We start from the raw sequence: 27,376 nt of genomic DNA on the forward strand, positions 1-27,376 counted from the left end.
GATTCTGATGATTTTATCACCAGCCTTACACTGTTAGAAATACAGAGATAAAATCACTTAAGTACTAGCAAAAGTATTGAAGTAGTTTTCGCAGGTTCTAAACTTTGAAAGTAATCACTTTGCATAGTTTCTATGCAATAAATGTTATTTAAACTATGTTAATGCTTTTTTCAATCTTGGAACATTTGATATTGAGGATGCTGTGGGATAAATCTTGGTAAAGTTCACAATTTTTAATGGATTACAGCTCATATGCAAGTGAAGGAAGCTCTGTGCATGCTATGGCCCCCTAATGATGCCATCTGGGCATTAGATGTAAGAATATCTTAAGGCTTGGATGGTGTTGAGCAGTTGGTAGCTGCCAGCACTTGCAGGGTGTCAGACTGGTCAGAATCGTCTCGTCCGAACCACATAAACTGCTCCCCCGCCTGTGCCAAAGCTGCCTCTGCAGACTTCTGCCTGTGGTTGTGAGGGAAGCGCCGGTTTCTGGATGCAGAGTCAACAACCTCTTTCACTATGAAGTCACTCTGGTAGGCTGTGACGTTCCCTCGAGTCTCTTTGGTGCCATTGTCAGTTCCACCATGGCACAGGCAGAAACGGGAGATGTGCTGTCTGCGATCATCAAGACACCTTCTCCTTCCCACACTCTGAAGTACATCAACATAGAATAGAAACGGTCTCCTTTAAAGGTATAATGTGGTGAATCTTGTGTTCAGCAAAGCCTTGAACCTTTCCCTACATACTTACATGAGAGAATACAATGACGTCGTCTTTCAAGGCATGCTTGTTGTCATGGTCTGAGAAGGGATACTCTCTGGATTTCTGCAAGTTAACCCATAAAACACATACTGGGACAGCAACTAAATACACAACTGATAGCAAGTCCAAGAAAAACTATCAAGGCCACTGGCAGTGACTAAAAGGCCATGCCTTATCTACATACACACCTGCTGACTTTTCCATTTAGGATAGCGTTGAAAGTTTAAAGCCTGAGGCAATGATGACTTCACTTGAGTCAGCATGATCCCAGTGCTTGTACAGTTCTCTTGAGTCTTTGTCTCATTTTCTGATAAACCTGAATGAGCAAACTGGGAACAAAATGAAGGAAAACTTAATTACACATCTAGGTTTAGAATGCTATGATTTAATTATCCAATGAAATGAAGACTTCTTACCCATTTGCAATCAGTGCTCACTGAAAAATGCCGCTTTCCGCCTTTTACCATTTTCCCACTACAGCTTGAGGTGTTTAGACCACAATCAGTAAAACCAAACAAGCACTCCACACACTGTGCAACTTAACTACTAATGCCAACACTGGTGACCATGGAAACAGGCAGCAAACAAACTGCAATCAGATCCTAGAGATCGGAACTGAATTCTGATGATTAAAACAAAACAAAAAAACAACCCCAAACATTTTGAAATATTTCAGATTTGTGATTAAACAGAATGAGAAATAGCCCACAATGAAATTCTTAGTATTTAATATTTAATCAATTAAGGAATACAACATGCAATGTTTAAAATGATAGTCTTTGTTCAGGAGAGGGGATTAAAAAAAAAAAAAAAAAGGCATAAAAGTCTCTTTATTTTCTTTTACAGGTGATAAAGAAGACAGTAACACATAATTACATACAAGAGTGTACAGTAAACTAACACTGAGCTTGATTTTTCAAAATTATTAAATGTTTAATTTGTTGAACAGTAATTAAAATGTTAAAAAAAAAAACCCTCAAACAACTGAAAACCAGATGAAGTTGTTTCAAAGGTTAATTTATTAAAAGAAAAAGAATCATAGAACCAGAAGGGTTTGAAGCGTTGATCATGAAGACGACGTCCACATGTGATCAGCTAAACTTCAGGGTGACTTGTGATGTAAAATTAGGCACTAACTATACGTCACAAACAAATTTGCATAGTATAGTGGATCTTTAAATATATTTTTAGATAAATAATAAAAAATAAAATAGATCCATGTGAGCAATTTGTCCTAACGAAAGAAAAACAAACTACATTTTCATTATTTATGTCATCATTTCATCTATAAGCACTGGGGAGAAGAAAAAAAAGTTCTCCCTGGGATCTGAAGGGAATATTAGGCCTGTGGTGGACCCGAGACATGACACTGGTCTGGGAGTCCACTGTGCATATCTGTTGGAATATTGATCCCTGAGGACAAGATAGGCAGACACAAAACAATTACCATTGATTCTTTTGACCAAACATTGAATTAAAGGTCTTGAGCTGTAGATTAAAGTGGCTGGAAACTGTAAAAAAAAACATGACTTTGATGTATTCACTATTATTGCAACATTCATACATTTTAGAATTCATTTTAAAATCTTGGTACTGACTTTTAAAGCTTTGAATTGTGATGCCCCTGCCTACATTTCTGATCTGTTAGAACTTCACGCTCCCTCTCGCAGCCTGAGATCATCTAATCAAAGGCTGTTGGTAGTCCCACGAACACGTTTTAAGACCAGAGGAGAGAGATCTTTTAGAGCGGTGGCCTCCAGGTTGTGGAATGCTCTCCCTCCATCATTACGTTGCCTTGATTGTATTTATTCTTTTAAAAAGCAGCTTAAGACTCATTTATTTAGACTGGCTTTTAATTAGATTTGTGCTGAATGTTTGATTGTGCTATTTTTTTACGTATATCTGTATATTTTTATGTATATCTGTGTTGAATTGAATTGAAAAAAAATTCTTGCTTAAAAATAGCATTATATCAAAGTGGTTGCACATGAATTTCCTATTAAATTCTTAATTACTATTAGGTTTTATTAGTAGTTGGGTCCAAGAGTTCCTATTCAGTACTTCATGTACAGTAACTCTTATGAAGTTGCCACTGCTATCTAGTTAGATGGTTAAAAACAAACAGACAAACCAAAGAATATAATTTTGCACTATTCTCTTATTTTTCCATTAGCCTTTTGTGTATCATATTACCAGCTCACCACTAAGACACACCTTTCTTTAACCTACGACATAAAGCTTCTTAATTTAAAAAGCAAAAAGGGCGGCCTAAAAGTCAGCCATTTGTTTGCATCTAATGTGTGTTAATATCTATATGCAGATTCTTACTCTGAATGGCTGATGTAGACTGTGCTGCATCACTGGAAGAGTTGGTCAGTGTGGGCTCACGCTCTTTCCCCACACCTTTCTGGAGGCGCTTCTTCAGATGTTTGGTCAAATGTTGCCACCTGGTAAAAGGGAGCAGTCCCAGATAACTTTTCAGCTTTAAAGTGTGATTATGCTATCATATAAAGTTAACACGTTTAAATTTTTGAGCTTTGCAAGTCACACAGAACTCATTATCTCACCTTGCCTGAGTGACATTGTAATTATTCAGCCTGTCCGCTTCCTCTTTTTTTTCCTCCATCCATCGCTGCAATAGCCGTTCTTTCTCTCCCAGTGCATCTGCAAGAGCTTCCTTTAGGCATTGCCGATCCACACGCAGGGCTGCTAACTCTTTGGATTGACACTCTATGGTGAACTCATATTCTGAAAGGGCTTCCTTCAGGGTGTTACTCCCTTTAGCCAGAGTAAGTGCCTCTTGATGGAACTGAGACACACTGTAACAGCAAAGTATTATAATGGTGACGAACTGATCCCTTATATTCTGAATACAAAATCCCAACAATCGACCTAATCGACCTCCCAACCTAAGCTGGAAAATTATACTTCTTTATTTCAGTGGTTCAGTATTCCTATGAATATAAAATAAGTTTATTATATGACCAAATTAACTATTTACTAGGATTAATCGGCAACATATTGAGCAATTATGGGGAAACTTAATTTGAAAATTACCTTTACTAGATCTGAAATATACCATGAATTAACACTTACCTCAATCTGGTCCATCATGTGTTGCTTTTACATTGTCTGTGCGTTATTTTAATCTTGGAATCATAGTCGTACTGACCAAGGTATTTGAATTACCGTGATTGCCAGTACTGTAGTTCAGCTTCTTTGAGATGGAGGACGGTGGTTAGGTCGGAGACAGTTTGAGATAACTGGGTAGACAAAACAAAGGGTGGAGTGACCCAGTTCAAAAGCAGACAACAGCACACACCCATTAAAGATGATTATTAAAGTATTTTCTCCACTCCTCTGAACCAGTTGCAATAATGAATGTTTATTTATTTATTCATTTTTTAAAATAAAGTTCAAATGCTTTGAAAGTTGTTTCAGATTGTCAGATGTGGTGTTCGTGCATATCAATGCAAATATGCTGCTCTGCATTTTACGTAGACGTCTTCCCTGTAGTGGAGGTTTTGAGCCTCTGGGGCGTTTAATCATTGGATTACTCCTCATTTAACCCACCTTATCTACCAGGTGCTCACTCTCTCTCAGCTGGAGTCGAAGCAGTGTGGCGTTTCCCCCAACCTCAACTCCATGTCTTTCTAAACTGAAAAAAAAACCAAAAAAAAAACAAGCGTGCAGATTTAAAATACTTTACAAAAAAAAAAAAAAAAATCAAGCAGAGGACAAACCGATCAGCACAAGCGCCAGATGTAGGGTAAGTTAAATTCTGCATTTCTAACCTCTGAGACTGAACATCAGCCAAAATCTCTTCGCGAAGTTCAAAGCGTTCCTCCAGCTGAGACACTAAAAGAAAACAGACAAACGTCCTTAGGTTCTGATAGAGAGGACAACATCAAGAGAGGCAGAGAAAAGTTAATCTTACAGCTTGTGAAAACGCCAACAAACGGGAGCTTTTCTCTGTGGTCCCTATGCTGCAGCCCTTGGCGCACGTGATTCTTCCAACTTTCCATTATAATGGACACTTTAAGGAAAAACCTCTCACGTTTGCGCATCCAGAATAGACTATACTAAAGCAGCGGGAATACAGCGTCTTCAGCCCTCACATGAAGTCTGTGCCATCCACGCAGGAATTAAATGCACTCAGCAAAGTTTCACAGCTCCTCCCTGTTCACTGATCAGCGTGACATTCCTGGCTAGACATTCTTACAAGGATCCATATTGTATTATATTATATTATATGATATTATATTATATTATATTATGGACAGGAGAAACATTAGTACTCGAATATAATTACTTAAATGCTTAACTTGTCCCTCCACTGCTAATATTTTCATGACTTATCATCTCATAATTTATACAAAAATATCCCTGCACCTAAATGTTTTTGTTTGTGATACTTTTTTTTTTTTTTTTAAAAGTATCACAACTTTTTACGGGTTTTTAACAGCTGAACAGAATTGCACTGCAATTGTTTGCATACCTCACACTGAATCAAATTGTTTAAAAATAGAAAAATCACACCACATGCAAAGCTCACGTTAAATTAAAAACAGTGGTGTAAACAGTCAATTTCAGAATAAAAGGTATCAGAAGAACGTGCTCCACTTTTCCAGAAAGAACTTATGAAAATACTTCCGGTTCATCTATTTTTCACAATAAATCGTTTCAGATAAAATATTTTTCCTTGACTAAAACAAATATCCAAAGTTATAGCCTTCAAATGTAAATGTAAATATTTTAATATTATTGAAAAGTTTTATTCTTCGAAACTACTGATAAAATTAGTTTTGTAACTCTTTTTGCCTTGAAACAGGAAGTTGTTGTTGGCTTATTGCTAGCACTTGCGACTGCTCTGTCAATAGACTGGCTGCAGGCTACAGGCTTGTGTAAGTAGTCACGGAGCTAAGAGCTAAACATTAGTCGTTTACAAAGCAATGAAAACTGTTCGCCTTCGTGTCGTTTAGGTTTAATTAGTCTAGTGAAACTTTCATTTTACAGCTTTACGTGTCAGCGTTTCTTTATCGAGGAGCTAGCTTGTCTAGCTAACTAACTTTGCCAACATGTTGACTTACCTCATTCGTTGACTGATGTATAGACGGTCCACGGCTTGTCGAAGCCATGGATATGTTATTTGTTTATTAAATCGGAGTTGTTTGGTGAATTAGATCTTCGTATGTCCAGTATGAGCGCATCAACTGGAGACGGAGAGCCTTGCATCCCCTTGGATAATGCAAAGGAAGAAGTCAGTGGTCCTACCTGCACTGGAGACAACAGTAAACATGTAAGTAACTAGTCTGCAAGGATAATCTACCATCTAGTATGTTGTCATGTGTAACACTCATTAATTAGTATTTGAAGTGCTAATGTTGAGTTAGGCCACAGTGGATTTATAGTGCCATCTGTAAACATGCTATAGCTTTAGTGAGAGTGGGAAGCAGGTGAAGGAGAGCCTGATGAGGTGGTGGAATGCTCTGGAGAGAAGAATGAAGGTCAAGAGAAGCAAGCCATAATACGTGTGAGTTAATAAGAGCGAGACAGGTGACAGGGGAGCGAGACAGTGTAGATGAAAGGAGTAGAATTAGTGAAGGTAAAGGATTTCATATGCCTGGGGTCATCATCATCAAGTAACGGACAGTACACAAGAGCATTGAAGAAGCGAGTGCATACAGGGTGGAGAGGGTGGAGAGGAGTTCCAGGTGTGATTAGTGACAAAAGGACATCAAAAAGGCCTACAAACCTTCTGTGATATATGGTTTGGAGACTGCGGCACTGACAAAAAGGGCATTTGGGTATTTGCAGGAGAGGGATAGTGGATTCACTGGACAAAAGATGTTAAATATGGAGCTGGAGGGGAAAAAGGAAGACAACTGATGAGATCTGTGGATGCAGTGAAGAAGGAAATGCAGAGAGTTGGTTTGACAGAGCATGATGGTACAGATGGGTTGAAAGGAGGCAGATGATCAACTGTGGTGATCCCAAAAGGGTGCAGCTGACAGAAGAACATCAGTGTGCATAGTATACTCATGATAATCAACTGCCAGACATATCCTTATTTAAAAAGATAAGGCTTGGAGCCAAGATCTTTATCATACATTTCAGTAAAAACGAAATTGTTACTCTGTCAGTGCTGTCCATTCATTCTCATAACTTCACACTAATAAGCTTGATATTGTTATTTGTAGGAATCAGCAATATGCTCAGGCAGCAGTGAAATCAAAAGCCGTGCTGTGGTCAAGTACTGTGCAGCCCCACCACCTACCAGCTATGCCCTTCTGCAGGAAAAGACCGACTTGAAGCTACCTCCTGCCAACTGGCTGAGAGAAAACCCCCAGCTGGGCACCGCTGGGACCACTATATTAGGATCTAGCAGCAAGAGCAAGCCCTTTTCCAGGTATAACTTAGAAAAGGGGGCACGTATTCCGTTTTTATGGGAAAGATTGAATTTGAATTGATGTCAAGCTCATGATTGAGGTACATAGGCACCACTTTTATCATTACACCAAGAATAATATCTTTTGTTTAAATGTAATTTGCGACCCATGAAGACTGATACTCTATCCACAATAAACAAGGTGTGGAATAGAGTATTGCATAGTTGCAAAACTATGGTTCAAACTCACAGTGGAGGACTTTTCACTACATAATTCAAAGTACTAAAACCCCTCAAGCTGCTGCACTTTCATTTAGGATGTGAGTGGGTGAATTATGGATACAGTTGAAGACGAAGACTTTAATTATTGCTCATCAGTCTAATTGTTACACAGTTAGTTTGTATTGAGTAAACTGTTTTTCTTCTTTTGCAGTTTTGGGATGGCGTACGAGTTCATCGATTGCATCGGAGATGATGTTGATGTGGTTTCAGACTCAGAGGTTTGTGGAGCTGCTGCAGAGCTATTTCTTTGTTAGCTACAGAAGCATGCAGTTGATGTTAACAGAATTCTTTTTCACCTTCAGAACATCAAGAAGCTTTTGAAAATTCCCTACAGCAAGTCCCATTTGAGTATGGCAGTTCATCGTGTGGGGAGGACTTTGCTTTTAGATGAGCTGGACATTCAAGAGCTTTTCATGAGATCCTCTCAGGTACAGCCGAGCGAGACTTTTTAAAATCAAGAGGATATTGTCTCTATTATTAATACTAACTGTGAAGTAACGGGCATCTATCAATGTTTAAAATAAAAGCTTGATGAATAGGGAGTCCCAGTGGATATTTTTCCAGTGATTTATTTTAGTGTTATTTATTTCTAGTTCATGTTCCTGTTGCAGAGAAAATACATTTTTACAAAACTCTAAAACTGATGTTTTAAATTTAGTAAAAACATTTAGAACATTTCACCCTGCGCAAAATTGATGTGACACAACAGATCAGTATCGCCCACTGAAATGTGTAAATGCAATTTTATTTGACAATATGCTGATGGAAGTGAATATTGGCCAGTACCGATATTAAAATTATTATTATTGTTATTAATCATGGTAGTAACTGTTAAATGAATATATTATTTAACTCTCAATGCAACTTATGTGTTGTAGACAGGAGACTGGACATGGCTGAAGGAGTTTTACCAGCGGCTAATAGATCAGAAGTGGCAGAGGAAAAAGAAGAGTAAGGAGCACTGGTATCAAAAAGCAATCCTGTCAAAGTTTCTCTATTATAGGTGAGGAGTTGGCTTTGCTTGAATAAGCTAGTTTGGCACTGGAGTTGAACATGAGTTATTCTTCAATCTGATAGTAAAACAACTTTTTTGTTTTTGTTATTGTTTTGTTTCTTGCAGTATAAATGGTAATGGGGCTGCCGAGCCTCAATCAGATGGCCTGAATGAAGGAGAGGAGGAGAGTGGTGCTGAGGAGTTCAGCTCTTCATGGCCTACAGCCTTCACTAGCACAACGTCTAATGCAGAAGAATCAGAAGCTCCCAAACAGGTAAGTTACGCTTTTAGTCATCTCTGGTGTGCATTTTGGTATTTGTTCCACATTCAAAGGTATTTTGTGTCACATGCGATGAAATGAAAATGAAGTGTGCTGTTAAATGTGCAGGAAAGTGTTACCGTCGACAGCAGTTTTGCTTTGGGCCAGGTGACCTCTGTTCCCAAAGAGCAAAACCTCCCTACAATCTTCAATGAAGGAGAGAACGGCCAGGTAACACAATCTTGTCATCCTTTCTTAATAGTATAATACTACAGCTAATAGCACATGCCTTGTGTCTACATGTATGTTCTGTTTTTTACATTTTGATGTCCCTTGCTTGACAGGGTTTAAGAAATGACTTTGTACGAAACATCATGTGGACTTTTGAAGATATACATATGTTGGTTGGGTCCAACATGCCTATTTTCGGAGGTGGCCGTTATCCTGCCGTCAGTCTGAGACTCAGGTAGGATTTTAATTCATTGGTTCCCACCCAGGATCTGAAATTAGCACTCGTTAGGAGCTGAATGACAGTGCAGTCATGCATTTTAATTGCATTTCAATTTGATTCTTTTAGCTCCTTCTGGGTATTTGTCTCACCAACATAATGTTAAATAATTCTTACGACATAATGAAACAGTTATGTAATAGGTTGGCATACATTATGTAGGGCATCATAGCATGTAAATATTGTTCCTAGAGTCATCTTTTAATTTAGGATAACTGACTTTAAAAGGTGAACCAGCATCATTGGATTCATCCTGCTACATCCTTCCTGTTCAGTTTAAAACATCGAACTCTGTGTTTTGTTTTGTTTTTTGTTTTTTTTCAGGGACAACAATAAACCAATCAACATTCTGACAGGTATCGACTACTGGCTTGATAATCTGATGTGTAACGTCCCAGAACTTGTCATGTGTTTTCACGTTAATGGCATTGTTCAGGTAAGCTAATATATTTCATACAGTAGCCATGCCTAATAGAAAAATCATTACGTAAGATGATGGTACTTGGTTGGTCTTGGTTATTTTATTAAAATTTTAATATTGATTTGTTCATCTGAGTGGTGACTGCTGGAATAAAGTTATTTGCATAATGTGTTTTTGAGACTTTGGGACTATAAGCCTTCATCCAGAAGGAGGACACTGTAACTCGCTGTGCAGAGATATTTGTAATTGTTCTATAAAGTATATAAGAATATAATACAACAGCACAAGAGACATTATGGGTGCAGTGGTAAATAAAATCCTGCTTGGCCTTTTGAGATTTAATTTAAGAATGCCTCCACAGCTTAACAATCAGCAGGCTTATGGCTTCTTTTAATCAATAACACATGTTCATTAATTAAGTTCATTTTGTGTGTCGGGTCTAAGTTGCAAATGTCATTGGGGAGTAAAAAACGAACCACAAGCCTAGGCAGTGCCTGTGCCTGTATGTAATGCACTTGGTCGATGTTTCCACCAAGTTTCACTAAAGAGCAGTGTGTACAGCATATATGATCCAATTAGTTTTTGGAGCAAATCTCTGCATAAATTAGCTTTTTAAATCAGGGGAAAAATTGCCCTTAGACTTAGTCTACAAGTCAAAACGATTTCACATTAAAAGACAAACATGTTGGAATGAAAAATCTGTTAAATGTGAGCTAATTGGTTTAATTAAAAGGATATGTGTGAATGTAATATAGTGAGAGGAATACATAGTTCAACTTCATGCTTACACAAGAGGTTCTCCCATATGCAGTCGGTGATCCAATTAGATGGTGGTAATCCTTACTGAAACAATTTGCATATTAATTAGGATAAAGTTTTTCTTTGCTTGCGGGAAAAATAAATAAATAAAACAACAAGTACTGTGAGCATAAGCAGTTTGTGCTGTGGCGCTCATGGTGGGAAATTTTCTCATTGTTTTTTATTTTTACTTCAGAAATACGAGATGATAAAAACAGAGGACATCCCTCATCTGGAGAACTCGACTTTCTCCACGAGAGTCGTGAAAGACATCGCCCAAAATGTCCTTTCTTTCCTGAAGTCCAACTGCACTAAGGAGGGTCACACGTACTGGCTTTTCAAAGGTGGGGGGAAAAAGTGAGCAGGAATGATCTAAAAGTTGTATTATTGTGAAAAAGTGTTTTCTAAAGTCATTTCTTAAATCCACAGCCAGTGGGAGTGACATTGTGAAGCTTTATGATCTTACGACTCTGTGTGAGGAGGCTGAGGAAGAGAAATATCAGAATCCCTTCACTCTTCCTGTGGCTGTATTATTATACAAGTAAGTATCTAAGACAGATAATATGAGCGGCCTTGTGTCGTCCTGCAGCTGTGAAAAGTGGTTATAAAGTTTGAAGTGTGGCGGTGGGTGTTTGGACAGCACTGACACCTCACAGCGAGAAGATTCAGGGTGTAAACCAGTTGAATAGATGTGTGGAGTTCGCCTGTTGTCACGTGACTGCAGTTTTTATCCAGGTGCAGTTCAACAACAGTCATGTTAGTTTGATTTGTTCTAAATTGGCCGGAGATGTGAATGTGAATGACATCGGTCTCTGTGTGATAGCCCTTTGATAAACTCTTGAGCTTTGCAAGGTGTAAATTAAATTAAACCAGTAGTTACCGGGCATTCAAGTACTTCGGTGTGCAAAGCTGTTCTCAGTTCTTGTTGTTTTAACTTTATGTTCGTGTGTGTGTGTGACACAGAGTGGCCAGCAACTTGATGCTAAAAGCGCGGCAAAACAGAAAGCACTATGGCACAATCAGAACTCTGCTGCTAAACTGTGTCAAACTTCTGGATCAAGACAGACATCCTCAGGTAGGTGCAGATTTTGAGACAAATGAGAAAGTCGATACTCTTTCCAAGTTAATAACAGGTTGTTTTACAGTGGCCCTGAAAGGTCAAATGAACTGCAACTTAAGAAAACACCAGCAAATAGAAAAAATGCTGCAAAACGAGACAAAACACAACAGAAGTTGAATAAAACGCAAAGGAAGTAGAAAAAACCGGCGACAGACTGGCCACCTGTTCAGGTGTACCCTGCCTCTCGCCCTAAGACAGCTGGGATGGGCTCCATCGCCCCCGAGACCCTGAAAAGGATGAGCGGAAGAGAATTGATGGATGGAAGTAGAAAAAACAATCTCACAAAAACAATGGAAGTGTTTCTGGGGACCAGCTGTGCAAGTGACAGAAACCGAAACATCTGAAGGACTGCACTGAGACACGGTTAAAAGAAGCAGAGGCTTCATGAATGTTGTGAGGGAGAAGAAGTGTGCTTTTGCAGTGTTTTTCTATTTGCTGGTGTTTTCTTAAGTTACAATGCATTTGACCTCTCAGCTGTAGGGTTTTCATTCCAGAGTTAAAAATAATATTCAAATTTAATACTAAACACTAACAGTGTGAGCCTCTTAAAATGTGGAGCGATGCACTTGTGGTATAAAGAGGCAAATTTTAGATGTCTTTGTCCAACTATTAATGCACCTAAGTCATTACTATCTTCTTACTATCTTTCTCCTACTTCTTCTTTGATATTCTTATTTTCGTATCTATATTCAGACAGTGGAGAAAATGCAATGTGAAACCACTTGACTAACTCTGAGTATGCCATTACTTAGATTTGATTGAACTTGACTTCAGCCCTGATCGCCTCTGTCTTGTGTCTGCTCAGATCATCGCCTCTGCCCACTATATGCTGTCAGAGCTGTTCCAGCTCGACGAGCCTCTTGAAGAAGATGGAGGGGAGTCGCTGCGGGCCGGTGGTTCAGAGGACAGCTACAGTGACGAAGACAGGGAGGAGGAGGAAGAAGAGGAGGATCTGACGGAGGACAGCGATGATAATGGTTCCTACAGTAACTGCTCCAGCCCGCAGGATGATAGCAAAGCGGTGGCTGTGATCCGCTCTGTAGGGGAGCTGTCAGTCCCGGAGAAGTATAGATCCACTCACCAGATCAGAGTAAGTGAATCTGTAAAAGTTTCCACAGCCTTCTTAGCATCGACTGAATGGTGGAAAGTGGAGTGCAGAAATAAATGTCTTTTTATGCATACAAACTAATATTTTTTTTTTAAATTTTTTTACACTTCTTCAGCCAAGTTGTGCTTTCCCCGTTTCTCAAGACAAGGAAGAGAGATGCAGACTTGTCCTGAGCTATGTGCTTAAGGTGAGTTTCTAAATATTTAATGTGAATGTTCGTTTGCCTGCAGTGCAAAAAAATGTGACTTTTCAAAAAGTTTGACATTCTCTTCTATATTAAAGGGCAAATACACCTACACCCATTTACACATCAAAGTCTCCTTGCAGCTCTTGGTTTATAAACTGTTTTGTTAAACTGCCTGAAGTGATCTCAGTGTCTGTTTGGTTTGTCTGATGTATAAAATGGGGGGGAAAAAAATCTTAGTGTGGTTTTGAAAAGAAGTGAGGTTGTCAGATGTCTGTAGATGGTGTCCCATCTCTGCTACAGATAAGCAGCTTCAGGCTACAATACCTGCTACTGCCTGGATCTTTTATTGGACTGTTGGTGGTCAAGATGTATTATGTATAAAGTCTAGGTGTCAATTTGGACACGTAGAAACAATATGTTACTAAATTGATTGGGTACAGTTTTGTAATGCTGTAACATAATCCACAGGGATTAAAGGCGGTGGATGGCAGCATCAAGAAGGAGAGCGATCTTCCAGCTGCTGACCCCAACACACCCATCCCTCTCAAATATGAAGACAGAAGTGCTACTGGAGCCTGTGCAACTGAGAAAGGCATCTCTCTCCTGCTTGAAAGAGGTAATAACAACTTATAATACTGCAGAAGAAAATGTGACATAGACAAACATGGTTTTCACTGAGGTTTCCTTTTCCTGTCTTCTCACTTTTTAAGCAGCAGGTCCCTTGCAAGGGGACCAGAAGCACACGACACGCTCAGGGATGATCCCTGGCTCCTGGCAGCATCATATGAAGCTGAAACTCTTCTTCAAAGCCTCCAAGGCCTACTATGTCCTCTCTGATGCGGCCACTAACTTGCTGAAGTATGGGCGGGCGTTGCGTTACATCAAGCTATCTCTGCAGTGTTATGGTGAGGTTCTTTAATTGTTTCATAATCAGTTAATTAAAACTTAAACTACATTTATTTGTTGTTTAATTTTAATCTTGACAGTGACAAGTTTCTTCGAAATTGTCTTCTTCCATCCCCTCATCTTCCAGATGCCTATTGTTCAGTGAGCGGTACACTGCACCCACATGTGCTGGTGTTTCACAGCCAGTGCCTGTCTCTGTGTGGGGACATCCAGCTGATGTTGGCTCAAAATGCCAACAACAGAGCAGCTTACCTGGAGGAATACAGCTACCAGACCAAAGAGGACCAGGAGATTCTGCACAGCCTGCACAGAGAGAGCAGCTGCCAGGGTCAGTCCTGAAAGAGAAATTCAGTATATTGATATTCTTGCTGCTATGGTGTGCAATGTCTTAAGTATTTCACTGTCTTCAAAGTCATTCACAATAAATTGTTTGGCAAAATGTCCTAAAAAGTATTCCATTCCTTTTATTCTCTATCTACTAGCCTTCAGCATGGCAACAGACCTAGCGATGGACCCGGAGTACCAGCTGTTTGTTAGCAGTAAGTGCTATGAGGCAGCATATGAACTACTTGTCTCTGAGCCTTTGAAAGATCTTACTTCAGATCAGCTGAGTCAGGTTCTCAAACGACTGGGGAACATACGCAATGAGATGGGAGTCTACTACATGAACCAGGCTGCAGCCATGCAGGCTGAGAAAGAGGGTAAGTTGAATTACATTGAATGAAGTTTGTGTAAAAGAGTACGATGAGAATTCATCTTTTTTTTTTTTTTTTTTTTTTTTTTTTAGTATATCACCAGCCTTTTTATTCTCCCGTTCCCCTTCTAGTGAAGAAATCTGTGTCTGCAGCAGAGCAGGAGATGTGGAAAAAGAGCTTTGGCTTCTTTGAGAAAGGGATGAAGGACTTTGAAGCCATTGGGGACAGCACTAACACAGCCTTACTGCTGTGTAATACTGGCAGGCTGATGAGAATCTGTGCCCAGGCCCACTGTAACCTCTCTGGCGATGAAAGCAGAGGAGAGTTTTCACCCGAAGAGGCTCTTTACTACAACAAGGTGCCACGCTGACGTTTTCTTAAATTCTTGATTGAGTGTTCTCACTAAAACACTGCTTTTTTTTTTTTTGCTTTTTTTTTGTCTTGTCATCATCTGTGTCACTGCATCTTGACTGTGCCTAATCATACTATCTCTGTAATATTACCTCAGGCTATAGACTACTACCTGCAGGCCATGAAAGCATTGGCAAGCAGAGAGAAGCACTCAGCAGTGTGGGACAGTGTAAACTGGGAATTGTCCACTACGTACTTCACACTGGCCACCCTTCTGCAGGACTATGCCCCAGTATCGAGGAAGGCCCAGGAACAGGTGGGTTTCAACACATTTGGAGCTAGGTAGAATATTAAGGATTTAACATATTTTACATTATTAAGGATATAAAAATCATACTTACATATATTTTTGGCTAGTTTACGCTGTACATGCAATTTATATTCACTGCAGTTCTCCCTCTTTTGCTAATGATGCATGTGTGGACACCTTCGCTCTGTTATCAGATCACTTTGGTCTACTAGTCTGACTTGTAGCTCTGACCACCGGGCCCTCTGGTGGTCAGAGGGCCCGGTGGCGCCAGTGTCCGGCAGCCTCGCCTCTGTCAGTGCGCCCCAGGGCAGCTGTGGCTACAGCGTAGCTTGCCATTGCCAGTGTGTGAATGTGTGCGTGAATGGGTGAATTGACTGAATGTAGTGTAAAGCGCTTTGGGGTCCTTAGGGACTGAGTAAAGCGCTATACAAATGCAGGCCATTTACCATTTTTTGTAGCTGATCGCTAGCCTTTTTGTGTCAGGACCAGTTCTGCACTGATAAAGGGACACACACTGTGCATGAAGTGGGTCAGCAAACGCCACACACCCCATTTGAATAATCATTATAGTGAATCTTTGGCTGGAAAATGATTTCAGTCCATTAGTCACTCTTGTTGGTAGCACTTCAGTTTACAGCTTTATCCTTGCTATGTTGAATCTCTCACACTTGCAGCTGAGAAAGAATTCCTCATTTCCCCACAAAAAGCAAAGACAAGATTTTTTTGGGGGGGCTTGTTTTTGTTTATCTGCATAAGTTGTTTGATTTTTGATTTTTTTATCATATTGTATTATACCTGATATCATCATTTCTTAGCCATGAAAGTACATAAATATTCTGTTTTAATCATCTTTTCATCACATTTACAGGTACATTTTATTTGTTATTTTTCATACACAGTAATTTTTACTTTACTATGTCTTGCCAGATTGAGCGAGAGGTGACCGAAGCAATGATGAAGTCTCTAAAGTACTGTGACCTGCAGACTGACTCTGCTCGGCAGCCGCTCTACCAATACAGAGCTGCCACCATCCACCACCGCTTGGCTTCTATGTACCACAGCTGCTTTCGCAATCAGGTGGGAAGTTATGTAAAATTATACAACAGTAGAAAACCATTCTCCTTTCCTTTTGAATGTCTTGGATGCTCTTTGTGTTAATAATTGGCATTTCTTGGCTCAATGCCTTTTGTGCATGCCAAAAATAAAATATGTGACTCTGGGTAAGGAAAAGAAGTTCACGCTGACTAGAAAAGAACAGAAGTGGGATACGCTGCCTGTCTTTATACTTGTAGCGGTATAATGAGCTGATGGATGTCTGTGTTTCTGGCTGTAATTGTGTGACAGGTGGGGGATGAACACTTGAGAAAGCAGCATCGGAGCTTGGCAGAGCTTCACTACAGCAAGGCTGTCAGTTTATTCCTCAGCCTCAAAGACGCACCCTGCGAGCTGCTCCGCACGTTGCTGGAGAGGGTGGCTTTTGCTGAGTTTACGATGGCAGGTGCGCAGCTATTCATTATGATGACTATCACAATGTTGGCTGCAATGTTTTGTTTTATTTTTGTCAGATGGGGGTTGAATTGAAAAACTGTTTCTTTTCAAAGCCTCTTTTGATAAATCATCATGTTGTGTGTCCACAGGTCAGAACAGCAGCACAGCTAAGCTGAAGAGCCTGACTGGAGCAATAGAGATCATGACAGAAACCCGCCATGCTTTCCAACTGATTCATAAAGAGCTGCAGGAGGAGCAGACAGAGGTAAGTTTCACAGTAGCTCATGGAGGATTTTTCCTGGCTCAGGGGTGTGATTTATGCACATAAGCGTGCAGCACAGGCAGTGAGTTTCTAATTCCTTATTTAACAGAAATCTAAGCGTTTTCTGACCATTTAATAAATCGAATGAGTGTATATTATACTCATGTTAATGAAGCCCCAGTAACCCCATTACAGCTAAATTATTCTGAGTAATAAAAATAACTTTGTGTAAGTAACTGAATTTGTAAAGCCTGGGTAACATACAGTCTTTTCCTTCTACTTTCTTGATCCATAGTTGAATGAACCAGACGCTGCTGAGTCAGCAGAGTCTTCCGATGTAGCCAATGGCCCAATGGCAGGACTGAACCTCCAGGAAGTAATGAAGTTAATTGGCGTATTTGAGCCCAGTTTCTCCTTCCTGCTCCTGCAGGTGATCAAACTGATGACGACAGCGAAACGTAAACCAAGGTGAGCTCCAGTATGAAAGCTGGTTAGGATATCTACTTAAATTTCACACAAACCTTTATTTTAATATCTGTCTTTAATGTCACTGCCTTATTGCTTACCATCATGAAACATCTGATGGCAAGAAGCTATTGCTGTAAAACAGCCATAAAATAAAAAAAACAAACATTGGGACTAGATCAAACTTTTAGGGAAAAGTTCCTGGATTTAATGAAACAAACAAAAAAAACAACATTTAAAGGTGATTTAATAAAGCTAAAATAGATCATACTCTTCACTGATTATCACATTCTAATAATTAAGTAGCGGTCCTGCCTGACATTATACGGGTACAGCAACATTTACTATGACTACATGAAATGTATTTAAAAAGGAAAAAAACAAGAACAAAAGAGATTAATTGTGAATTTAAGCTTGCAACTTTTTCATCTGCCCTTTTGAACTCTTTCGTCTTTATTGCAGCAATAAGGACGAGGAGCTGCTGAAAACCTATAAGAATGTATACTCCAAGCTGCTTCGTGCTGAGAAAAACGCTCCTCTTGTCAGCCGCGTCGAACTCTACGTTGAGCTCCTGCAGCAGCTGACGCAGCGGACAGGAAGTGACGACACAGGCACACGCAAGCCATAACAAGGAAGACCCTCAAGAATCTGACTCTGCTCTTTGGACCTCGCCAAACTTCCAGGTTACATTTTGGAGAAGACTTGACATCCTCAAAGATGCGGTGACATAAAATAATGGCTCATAGTCACAATAACATTCAAACACTCAGGCAACCTGTCTTACTCTGAATTACAGTCTCAAAGCTAACTTCACCTCCAGCGCCTTCATCTTTTTCTAACATTTGCGTCACAGGTTTTAAACTGTAGATTTTTGTGAAGACTTGTAAATTCAGATGCTATTATTTAATTTTATGATGGCTTAGCTAGTTTTGGGTCACTTCTAAAGCTCTTACGCATTTATGACTGTACCAAACATCTAAAATTATTATTATTATTATTATTTTTTTCTACAGACACAAAAAAATGTGATGACAATTTAAAAGCTGTTATTACCAAATATAATGCAACACAAAGGAGCTTAAAAATAACAAGCTTAGCAAAGTATGAGATTCTTTTCAATTTAATTGGCATTTTTGATATTCAATAATGCCAGTGAAGCTGTGAATAAAATAAACTGATGTGTGACAGGCTTAAATAAGCTAAAACGTGTTATTTGCGTTTCCAAAAACAACAATGTGCAATAGATTGGAAGCATACAGTGCAAGCTTTAGAGGTTAGTTCGTCCACAGTGCTGTTGAGGTTTTGTTTTGTTTTTTTATCAGCATGGTTTGCTGTGGGATGATAATAATAAAATGTTTTTGAATTTCATACTGTGATTTCTAGTTTCTCTTAAAATGTTGCTTGGTTAACGATATGCATTTGACACCAGTTTGCAAAAACACTGTATCTCTGGGGGAAAAAAAAAAAAAAGTACAGTGTGCTACGCCATCAAACTAGTCCCTGCAATTTTGAAGGCAGCATGGCACCCTGTGGGTTATGGTCAGCCGTCCTTGATGCGCTGTTCAAGCCCACCAAAGAGGTGAAAGATGTTTTCACTGTGGTGTCAGTGAACTGGGTCAGCCCTCTGGTGTCAGCTATATTCACACCAGATGGAGCTGCAGGCATGTCCAGACTGCTCCTGCAACTCATTAATCAGGCTGGGGACACAGTGCTATCTGTCTGATATGGCTGAAGAGAGATGAGGAGGAAGGGAAGTCAGAAAATCTTTAAAGGACTTGATGGGAATGTAAAAAATCTTGAATACGTAATAAATGCGAATAAACAGGGCTTAAAAAGAGCAATATTTTTATTTCATATATTAGTTCATTTTGTATAGCTATTCAAATATAACATACAAAGATTATATTGGGATTGGGGGTGAGAGCACAGCTGAAAAAAGTAACTGCGCCACAAAAAGAAAGTAATACAATTATAGGATTCTTTACTTGATGATCCAGAGTCTGTGTCTGTACTATATAGTGCAAAAAGTCCCAATAACCCGAAACAGTGGGTCCATCAATCACTGTACAACACAGCGGTCAGAAGTCTGATCCTCATGAGATTCCTTTTGTGATGCTGGTGGTTTCTCTTCTTGGTACTGAGAAGCCCCGTGGTTCAAAATGGTTTGCAGGATGTCTTTGCTCTCACTCGATGGTAAGTTGTAGAAAAAGTACTGTGGTGCCATCTGAATGAACCTGATGAAGGAGAGGAGAATATTTTAGTGTTCTGTGCACCAAAAAAAACAACTGCATACCATCGAATTTGTGATGAATTTAACTAATGCAAACTTAATTTCAATTTGTAAAGCTGTTTTCGATCTCATTTAGTGCTGAGCGGCACACGCCTTTGTTGGAAAGAAGACTTGCAGTGTGTCTGCTCCTCATATCCGAGCTACAGTGAACGGATTTGCACATGCTCAGGATGTGAAACGTAAGACAGCATGAGAAAGGCAATAGAGCTTTCTCTCCCTCCATTAAGCTGCAGCTCCACATTCTTAGAGATCTGTGCAATCCATAATCCCTCCTTCAACTAGCAGATACTTAGAAAGCAGGATTATAGGACCTCCCTCCACAACCAGCATGACCAGTCTGAGCTGAACTAGGCCTTTAAATACATACCGTTCAAAGGGGAAGGGGAATGTGTCTGTCTGATTACATTTAAGCCTCCCTCAGAAGGGTGGTCCAAAAAAAAAAACCCTGCATCTAGCCATTTATGCGAATGTTAAAGAAGTCAACAAATGAAAATGTTAAAGAGAGGAAATGGAAACAAGGCGGAGACTTACTCCTGTGGTGTTATGTGGGTTACAGTGCGGAGGCAGTTGTCCTCTGAAAAGGAGTGTTCGTGGAACAACACCCACTCAGGCAGGTCCAGCTTGGGACTCTTGGCTCCATAGCCAGACAGAGGATGGATCTGCGCCACGTGCTTGTGGGTTATAATAAAGTAGTTCCCAGATCCATCCACATCACGTGCCACCTGGGAGCAAAAAGAGTTGGAGCAGGATGTGATTTTAAGTATTCATACTTGTCATGTTCACCTTTAAATAATACAGTTTTTAAAAATAAAAACCATAGTAAATGACACACAAAAAAGCTTAATTCACACTCACAGTCTGGCAGTCTATATACAAATATGGAAATAAGTTGAAAGGGAAGGGGCCATTAAAGGATATAAGCAGTGAGTGAAGTCAAATTTAAAGACGAGGAGTTAAACAAGTGCAAGTTCCGAAAGGAATAGAAGTGTCGGCTGAGAGGTAGACACCAAGAGCACAAAACATGCGGTGTTTAAAGAGGAAGACCTGGTACTTTAAAGAGTCTGATGAGGTGTTAAGATTGACAGGAGCTGAAATGTGAGCTCAAGCCAAAGCAACGTGATGAACGCAACTGAAGTGTGTGGTTAGAATTAAAATCTAAATACAGCTAAGTTAAATAACTGAAGTTAGTGTGCAAACAAGTAAAGATGCAAGCAAGTGAAGTCTTTAATTAATCAGTCAAAATCTGTATTCAAAGCTGAAGGCAACATGGTGGTAAAGCTGTTGGGGCTAAATAATATAATAATAATGTTTGTCAGCTTTGATTGTTTAAATTAGTCATAAAAAGCAAAGTATTCAGCATGTCTTTAATCACCTACATGCTAAATAAATGGAAATGCATTAATATTTCAAATGGGCCTCGTTCTTTGACAATTAATTATGGAGACTAAACTCTGAGTCTAATTACACATGATTAAAACACCCTTCATAATGCTGCCATTAGTTCCACTCAGGAGAGTTTAATGTTTTTAAGAGTCTTTAGAAGGACTGTGGGTGTTTGTTGTAAGCAGAGTATTTAAATTCTCACTACAGATCGAATACAGTTGCTGTGCTTTTTGGACTGGAATAAAAAACAACAACAAGAAAACAGGATCTCTAACTTAACAGTTTATTCCAATATGGCCGTGTGCATGGATGGTGAGATGTGACGGGTTAACGACATGTTCAGGATTTTCCCTACCTCCCTTGTGACCTTGACTCTGAAAAGCGGTAAAGAAAATGGGAGGATGGATGCTAATAAATTACATTTTCTGACCTGCATGAAGAAACCTGCTAAGAGGGCTCTCTTAATGTTGACCGTGTTGCTTCGGGAACCGAAGGCGGGCACTGAAATGGGCAGCTCGATCCTCTTCAGGGTGTCGGTGAGCTCACTGCGAATCCCGTCGGCCATCAGCAAAGCATTGTGGTCCAGATAGAAGTCTTGACACCACTTCTCTATGTTACAGTCTGACAAAACAGGAAGATGGGTTTGAATTACTGAATCGGTGGCAATAATGAAACTCTTAAAACTGCCATGGGTTTAGTTTTACTGTCTACTGTCTAAACCAGGGAAGTCGAGCTCATCTTCCACTGTGGTCCAGCCCACTTTGATGTTAAGTGGGCCAAACCAGTGGAAACTCCTCTTTCTGTCAGTGTAAAGAAGTTTAACTACACATTTAATCCCCGCGATATTTTAATATAAGAAAAAGAAGTGCATTTTCAAAAATAAATCTCACCTTTTCTACTTGATTAAAAAATGTAATTGTAAGAAATAAATGTGTAATATTACAGAAAAAACATGTCAGCTAATTTTACACAGTCTAATAGAACAGCTGTGCTTTACATTTTTATAATTTTATATTACTTATAACTTTTACTGTGAACCCACTGTAAAACCCCCCAAATTTCTATAGTAGATGGGAAAAACACCAGGATCTTTCTGTTTTTTATTTGTCTGTCTATTACTTATTTACTTTAGTGTTGTATAAACTGCCATGGTGTAGGTCTATATCAGTAGGAAAAGCTGTAAAACTTATATAAATACAATAAAAAGTCTAAAATTCATGTCCTTCCTCACATGCTCCAAGAATGTTCAGTGGGCCAGAATGGAATCTTTGGCGAGTTGATTTTGGCCCCTGGACCTTATGTTTGACACCGTTGGTCTAAACTATAGGAAACATATCACTGGTATAAACATTATGAGATGGTGCGTGGCGATGCTCTGCTCACTCACATGGATCCTGCTGGCACTGTTTAAAGGCCTTGTAGATATTAATCAGGGTGAAGTGGTCTCCCTCTGGGTGCTGGAACTTCATATAGCACTGGGTTGCCTCTGGTCTCAGCTCCACAGAAGGAACCATGAAGCAAGATGGCGCTAAAGGAATCCAAAAAACAGAGCACGGTTTTGTAGATCTACATGACTCTTTATAGCATATTTGTGCTAAAAAGCCACATAAACACATTACCTGATAGCATAGCAGCAATGATGACCACTTCGCTGACGCAGTCAAACTCACAGGAGGCGAGCACGGTCTTTGCCATCTGTGGCTCCAAGGAGAACTCAGACATGATGATGCCCATCTCAGACAGGTTGCCGTCATTATCTAGAGCTGCTAGGTAGTCCAGCTCCTCCAAAGCCTGCATGAGGCCTGCAGGATCTGGGTTGGACAGGGTTTCGGATTAAGCACCATAAAAAAAACATATGAGATTACTGATTACACTGAAATACATATTGAGTAAAAGTGTTGTGTGCAATTTTTTCATGCTGTCCAAATAGTAATCCAAAGCACTAGGACAGTCCCCCACAGTGTACTGGCACCCCAGTGGGAATGCTTGGAGTGAATGGGCAGCAGCAGATTAGGATTTCATAATCCTCACCAACATCTGCCGTGTATCACTATGCAAAATTAAGCTGTTTATTTATTTTTTTATTTTCTTTTTTAAACAAATGCGTTTTTCCCCCTATAGAAATACAAACACAGGCCTCAAGACAAAATGAGAGGAAGGGAAAAAGAAATGAAACCACAGCTGTCTATTATCTTCTGTTCTCCTTCATACCAACTCCGGCATGTCTGTGCTCTAATCAGCTAATGTGAGGCTCAGTGTCTGTGTGTTTGTGTGTTTGTGGGGGTGAATAAATCCGGGGGAACAAAAGCAAATGAAAGCAGGTCAGCTCTAAAAGGATGCACGCAGAACAGGAGCTGTCAGTTTAGCTGAAGCACGGCTCACTGCCCTCCAATACAAAAAGTTCCTGTGTGCTGGAACAAAAGGCAAAGAACTGACTGAACCCGAATTTTTAATTTTATCACTGAGGACATTAAGTTAGGGAACAATGGTTCAGACAAAAATCAGTTTTTCTACAGTCTTTTTATGCAGATCTCACCTGGTCTGTCTATGAATTCGCAGTGACCCAGTCCGGCGATCTCCATCCTCTTCAAGAACAGCACAGTGGATGTGATGTCAGACTCCACAATATGCGGGCGTATCTGAGTAGGAAGTTGTCTGTCCTTTGGATACAGACAGAAACACTTGCCTACAGGAAGCAAACATAATTTTTTAGATGGGACAGCTGCGGTGAAGTAGCAGCCACAGATTTTGTAACATTTTAACTTCTCACCTGCTGGACCTGCCAGTTGCCTTCGACTCTCGGTTTGACCGGTGCTGATAGGCTGAATGATGACTGAGTTTGTTCTGATCCTGGGGTTGTAGACCTGCAACAGCACACCAGGCTGTTAACCTTGATTTACTTTAACTAAGCTACATTTTGATGGCAAATATTTTCACCCTAAATAACACAGAAGTATCTAAAAAAATAATTTGAGAAACACTGATGACTGATAAATTGTTATCTTTACATGTCAAAGCTGGTATAAACCTAACAACACACGCTATGTAACACTGACAAGAGGCAAAAAATAAAAATAAAACTTGATTTATTGTCTCTATTGTGCTGTACTATAACATAAGATGCACCTTGTTTTCCAGACCAAAGCTTTTTTGTGAGACTTCAGAATATCAGTTTTTCTCTCATTTTCTTTCTGCATAGGAACCCCCATACAATGCATTCAAATCTCTGCTTTTTCAACACATGAAACTCTCTAATTAATCAGCAACTGGGTCTCTGCATCAACGATGTAATTTTTAACCCTGGAAATCAGCCTTCATGTAAGTGCTGATTTAAATAATGCAAATAATAACCAACTTACATATCTTTTCTCAAGCCCGGCATCAATAACAAAGCTTATGGAGCTAACAGCCCAGAAGAAGTCCTCATTTGGGCTTGAACTGAGGAACACTTGGCGGGTCTGGCTGGTCTCCTCTTCCCCCAGGACAGGCAGACTCCCAGGCTGTCCAGGGTGCACAGCTATTGGCAGTAGCTCACCCAGATCGATGGGTAAGCTCTTCCTCTCATGACACAGGATGTTGTGGGCCAGATCTATCTCCTGGTAGAGAGTTAACAAAAAGGAAAATCGGAGAAAGACGTGCATTAGTTTCAGGCTTCTGAATCTTCTTGTCATGCAGTGATGTTTTGTTTTTTGTTTTGTTTTTTTTACCTGCGTTGTCACCAAAAACACAACCACATCCCCCTGCTCTCTGGAGCGATGGATCTCCAGCACGAGACGGAGAGCAGAGCAGAAGTAGCCGTCGCCTGTGCTGCTGTACACAACCTCCCCTGCACCCAGGGTCTCCAGGTGAATCAAACGCGCTGCCGACCCAGTAAAGTGGGCCAGGTGCTTGGGGCTGGGTGGGAAAGCTGTAAGGAGGACCACACGGAGCTCTGGCCTCTGCAGGACGATGTCCTTCAACAGACCCAGGAGAACATCAGTGGCTACAGTCCTCTGGTGAGCCTGATCCACGACCACAACACCGTAGTGCGCAAGCAAAGGGTCTGACATCATCTCCCTCAGAAGCATGTCATCCGTGCAGTATCTTTAACAGGCGATAAAATGATGCTTGACATTAGGAAAGAGCAAGTAAATGCACGCACAGGCACACTGTATCTAATTTGATATAGCATGAAATTAATCTTTTCTATAATGTAAGCCTGCATGTTTAAACCAGTATGTTAAAAGAAAATCCATTCAGCATCCCTGAAGGTGGCAACTTAATGAAAAACACTTTGTCTACATTTCAGCTTTGCTGCCATTAGTGTAATTTACTCTAATAATTAGTCTGAGGAGGGGGATCCTTGCCGGGTGCCTGTTTATCTTGTCTCCCTCCCCCTAATGTGCTGAGTTTCTTTGTTTCCTAGCTAACCTATGAGGGACCCACATGAGGGAGTGTGACATATGGGGAGACAGGGAGCCGGGCAGCTGTGGACGAGCTGCTGAAAAGAGCCTCTCAAGCCTTTTGTTCACCTCTCCTTTGAGAAGAAGAAAAGGCAGGGTGATTTAGCTTTGTGTGTCATGACCGTGCATTATTATAGCTGCCATGCTGAGAGAAAGACTCTGAGAAAGAAACACTGGATGTATAAAGTGGGAAAAGTAGTAAGCGCTGCTGTACCACACCTGAGGACTGTGTCAGTAGTGCAGCAACTTTCAAGAGGGATGTTGTACCCAACTTCGTGACCGATGTTGACATCCATCTCGTCCGCCACTCTGAGGGCGAGATCTACAGCCTGTTGTGCATGGATCTGGGTACAAACCACCATGCCGTGCTGGAACTGGACTGACAGGCAGAATTCAGCACACCACTGAGGTATCTATTTCAGAGTAAGATTAACAAGACAAATTCCTTACATTACAGATGCTTCCAGACTTTAAGTTAATAGAAAAATGACTTAAATGTCTTGCTGTAAAAAACCCCGAATACCCCACAGTACTCACTTGAGAGCTCCTTCCAGTTTTGGCAGAGCCACTGACAACAACAAACTGTTCTTTGGCCAAAGTGTCCATGAATTCACACTTTGCTTTCCACACTGGCAGTTCCTTCCTTTCTTTCAGCAGTTTGTAAAACCTGGAGGAATAAGGCAGTCCATCAAACTGATTAAGCTCCAAGATGTCGTCATATTCTTTGTCTCCTTCGCTCAAAGCTCCTGTGTCTGAACAACAGGGTGATTTCCCGTCTAAATAGTCCTCTCCAGTGAAATCTGTAATGTCCTGCGCCATCACAACTAGGCTCCGGGTCTGTCAGGTTTAGACTTCATTTACAGAGCCACAGAAATTGAGTTTGTAGGTCTCCAGCTCTCAGTAAACTGTTGGACAGCACTCAGCCCGCCTCCGCAAGTGAAGCCAAATGAAAGGCTCACTAGGCGGCCAGCCCAGTGTTGTCATGTGGCCACTAATCTCACAGAAGTGCGGACACCAACAGATGACAGACACACACACACACACACATACACATACACACACACACACACACACACACACACACACACACACACACACACAACACAGATCTGTGGGCAGAGATTCAGAGTGGTCTGGTGTTTACAATGAAATCTGGCTGCGACACAAAGATCACAACTTGTGCACAGTTTAAAATGCATTTATTTATCAACTGTGGTGTAATTTAGAAATTGATTTCATCAGTGGTCATCCAACTCAAATTAAATGAACAAAAGTGCCATCAAATGAAGACCTGTAAGCAGTCAGCCCTACTTCTGTCAAATCTACAGTCTCACATTGTTAAAACTGCACTAACTGTAAGGAAAAGCACTACAAATTATTAAGATAAAATATTAAAAAAAAGATCTTTGAAATATGGGGCTAATGATTTGGATCACTGCTATTAATCATTTGGCTTTAATCTTTAACCTCTTGAAAGGCAAACAACCAACCAACTGAAAAAATCTTTAATAAACCACATATAATTATTTTAGCTACATTTTACATACATGAAATTACATTTCTACAAAGATCAACACTGGAGTCAACATTTAAATAGGTCTAAACTTTCCAAATTAAAAGAAAAAAAGTTATATGTCAGACAAAAAAGGAAATTTGAGGAGCTAGACAGCCCCCCCCCTCCAAAACAGAAAGTAAGTTCACTTCATGGTTCAGTCACTTAATAGGACAGCAACCTCCATGCAACCAGGAAATAACCTTGATGTCCAGTGATTTGTGTGAACTGTTTCGCATTTGGTGACCGATTGCAATTAGTTCCTGTGACCAGCTGGTTGCCCAGAGGTTGAGCTCCAACACTCTCAACTGTAGGCAACTACTTTAGAGATTGGAGAGGTCACCTGTCTCAAAGCAGGCTGGCAGGTTGGGAAAGGGTTGTAAATAACTGCCCTCTAATTTATAAAGG

At 40.2% G+C, this 27,376-nt stretch overlaps 4 protein-coding genes across 10 annotated transcripts; 1 reads left to right on the plus strand and 3 right to left on the minus strand.

Annotated features, from left to right (window-relative positions):
- Positions 1–212: 212 nt before the first annotated feature.
- Positions 213–1,382, minus strand: tex36 (testis expressed 36). The gene is made up of 4 exons (XM_003438388.5): positions 1,176–1,382; positions 948–1,088; positions 748–822; positions 213–647 (listed from the first exon to the last, which is right to left on the minus strand). The coding sequence occupies exons 1-4, from the start codon at positions 1,224–1,226 to the stop codon at positions 327–329; spliced, it is 588 nt and encodes a 195-aa protein (XP_003438436.1). The 5' UTR covers positions 1,227–1,382; the 3' UTR covers positions 213–326.
- Positions 1,383–1,470: 88 nt separating this feature from the next.
- On the minus strand, positions 1,471–4,978 carry si:ch1073-143l10.2 (autophagy-related protein 16-1). Its single transcript, XM_003438387.5, has 7 exons — positions 4,697–4,978; positions 4,554–4,617; positions 4,333–4,417; positions 3,949–4,022; positions 3,327–3,578; positions 3,088–3,206; positions 1,471–2,172 (listed from the first exon to the last, which is right to left on the minus strand). Exons 1-7 carry the CDS (start codon positions 4,824–4,826, stop codon positions 2,099–2,101), a joined length of 798 nt encoding a protein of 265 aa, XP_003438435.1. The 5' UTR covers positions 4,827–4,978; the 3' UTR covers positions 1,471–2,098.
- edrf1 (erythroid differentiation regulatory factor 1) lies at positions 4,374–18,153 on the plus strand. Of its 7 annotated transcripts, none has more exons than XM_019366951.2 (26): positions 4,374–4,528; positions 5,959–6,058; positions 6,960–7,168; positions 7,581–7,647; positions 7,732–7,857; positions 8,308–8,432; positions 8,550–8,697; positions 8,812–8,913; positions 9,027–9,148; positions 9,515–9,626; positions 10,606–10,753; positions 10,839–10,950; positions 11,373–11,484; positions 12,335–12,619; positions 12,753–12,824; positions 13,293–13,440; positions 13,535–13,729; positions 13,858–14,058; positions 14,213–14,431; positions 14,518–14,783; positions 14,934–15,092; positions 16,014–16,163; positions 16,431–16,584; positions 16,724–16,839; positions 17,132–17,304; positions 17,764–18,153. In XM_019366951.2, exons 2-26 carry the CDS (start codon positions 5,960–5,962, stop codon positions 17,927–17,929), a joined length of 3,786 nt encoding a protein of 1,261 aa, XP_019222496.1. In that variant the 5' UTR covers positions 4,374–4,528; position 5,959; the 3' UTR covers positions 17,930–18,153. The 7 variants fall into 7 exon arrangements, with proteins under 7 accessions (XP_019222496.1, XP_019222494.1, XP_019222497.1 ...); XM_019366949.2 differs by having other exon boundaries at positions 4,423–4,528; positions 5,943–6,058; XM_019366952.2 differs by lacking the exon at positions 4,374–4,528 and adding an exon at positions 5,574–5,663.
- dhx32b (DEAH (Asp-Glu-Ala-His) box polypeptide 32b) lies at positions 18,111–26,372 on the minus strand. The gene is made up of 11 exons (XM_003438385.5): positions 25,954–26,372; positions 25,636–25,829; positions 24,682–25,057; positions 24,334–24,570; positions 23,745–23,838; positions 23,511–23,660; positions 22,594–22,785; positions 22,362–22,502; positions 21,405–21,595; positions 20,123–20,313; positions 18,111–19,535 (listed from the first exon to the last, which is right to left on the minus strand). The coding sequence occupies exons 1-11, from the start codon at positions 26,233–26,235 to the stop codon at positions 19,361–19,363; spliced, it is 2,223 nt and encodes a 740-aa protein (XP_003438433.1). The 5' UTR covers positions 26,236–26,372; the 3' UTR covers positions 18,111–19,360.
- Positions 26,373–27,376: the final 1,004 nt, after the last annotated feature.

Source organism: Oreochromis niloticus, linkage group LG13 (genome assembly GCF_001858045.2).
Source record: "Oreochromis niloticus isolate F11D_XX linkage group LG13, O_niloticus_UMD_NMBU, whole genome shotgun sequence".
Taxonomy (NCBI): Eukaryota; Metazoa; Chordata; class Actinopteri; order Cichliformes; family Cichlidae; genus Oreochromis; species Oreochromis niloticus.

What these genes read in the sequence shown, in the direction of transcription:
- si:ch1073-143l10.2 (XM_003438387.5), bottom strand. Translation starts at nt 4,826, where the DNA reads ATGCGCAAACGTGAGAGGTTTTTCCTTAAAGTGTCCATTATAATGGAA. An exon ending in CTACAGTACTGGCAATCACG is followed by an intron (nt 3,579 to 3,948) that starts GTAATTCAAATA and finishes TTGCTGTTACAG; the next exon opens with TGTGTCTCAGTTCCATCAAG. An exon ending in GTCTACATCAGCCATTCAGA is followed by an intron (nt 2,173 to 3,087) that starts GTAAGAATCTGC and finishes TCTTGTCCTCAG; the next exon opens with GGATCAATATTCCAACAGAT.
- edrf1 (XM_019366949.2), top strand. Translation starts at nt 5,951, where the DNA reads ATGTCCAGTATGAGCGCATCAACTGGAGACGGAGAGCCTTGCATCCCC. An exon ending in ATCAAGACAGACATCCTCAG is followed by an intron (nt 11,485 to 12,334) that starts GTAGGTGCAGAT and finishes GTGTCTGCTCAG; the next exon opens with ATCATCGCCTCTGCCCACTA. An exon ending in TGCAGGAGGAGCAGACAGAG is followed by an intron (nt 16,840 to 17,131) that starts GTAAGTTTCACA and finishes CTTGATCCATAG; the next exon opens with TTGAATGAACCAGACGCTGC.
- dhx32b (XM_003438385.5), bottom strand. Translation starts at nt 26,235, where the DNA reads ATGGCGCAGGACATTACAGATTTCACTGGAGAGGACTATTTAGACGGG. An exon ending in AAACTGGAAGGAGCTCTCAA is followed by an intron (nt 25,830 to 25,953) that starts GTGAGTACTGTG and finishes ACTCTGAAATAG; the next exon opens with ATACCTCAGTGGTGTGCTGA. An exon ending in ACTACTGACACAGTCCTCAG is followed by an intron (nt 25,058 to 25,635) that starts GTGTGGTACAGC and finishes CGCCTGTTAAAG; the next exon opens with ATACTGCACGGATGACATGC.
- tex36 (XM_003438388.5), bottom strand. Translation starts at nt 1,226, where the DNA reads ATGGTAAAAGGCGGAAAGCGGCATTTTTCAGTGAGCACTGATTGCAAA. An exon ending in TGAGCACTGATTGCAAATGG is followed by an intron (nt 1,089 to 1,175) that starts GTAAGAAGTCTT and finishes TTTTGTTCCCAG; the next exon opens with TTTGCTCATTCAGGTTTATC. An exon ending in CTAAATGGAAAAGTCAGCAG is followed by an intron (nt 823 to 947) that starts GTGTGTATGTAG and finishes GTTAACTTGCAG; the next exon opens with AAATCCAGAGAGTATCCCTT.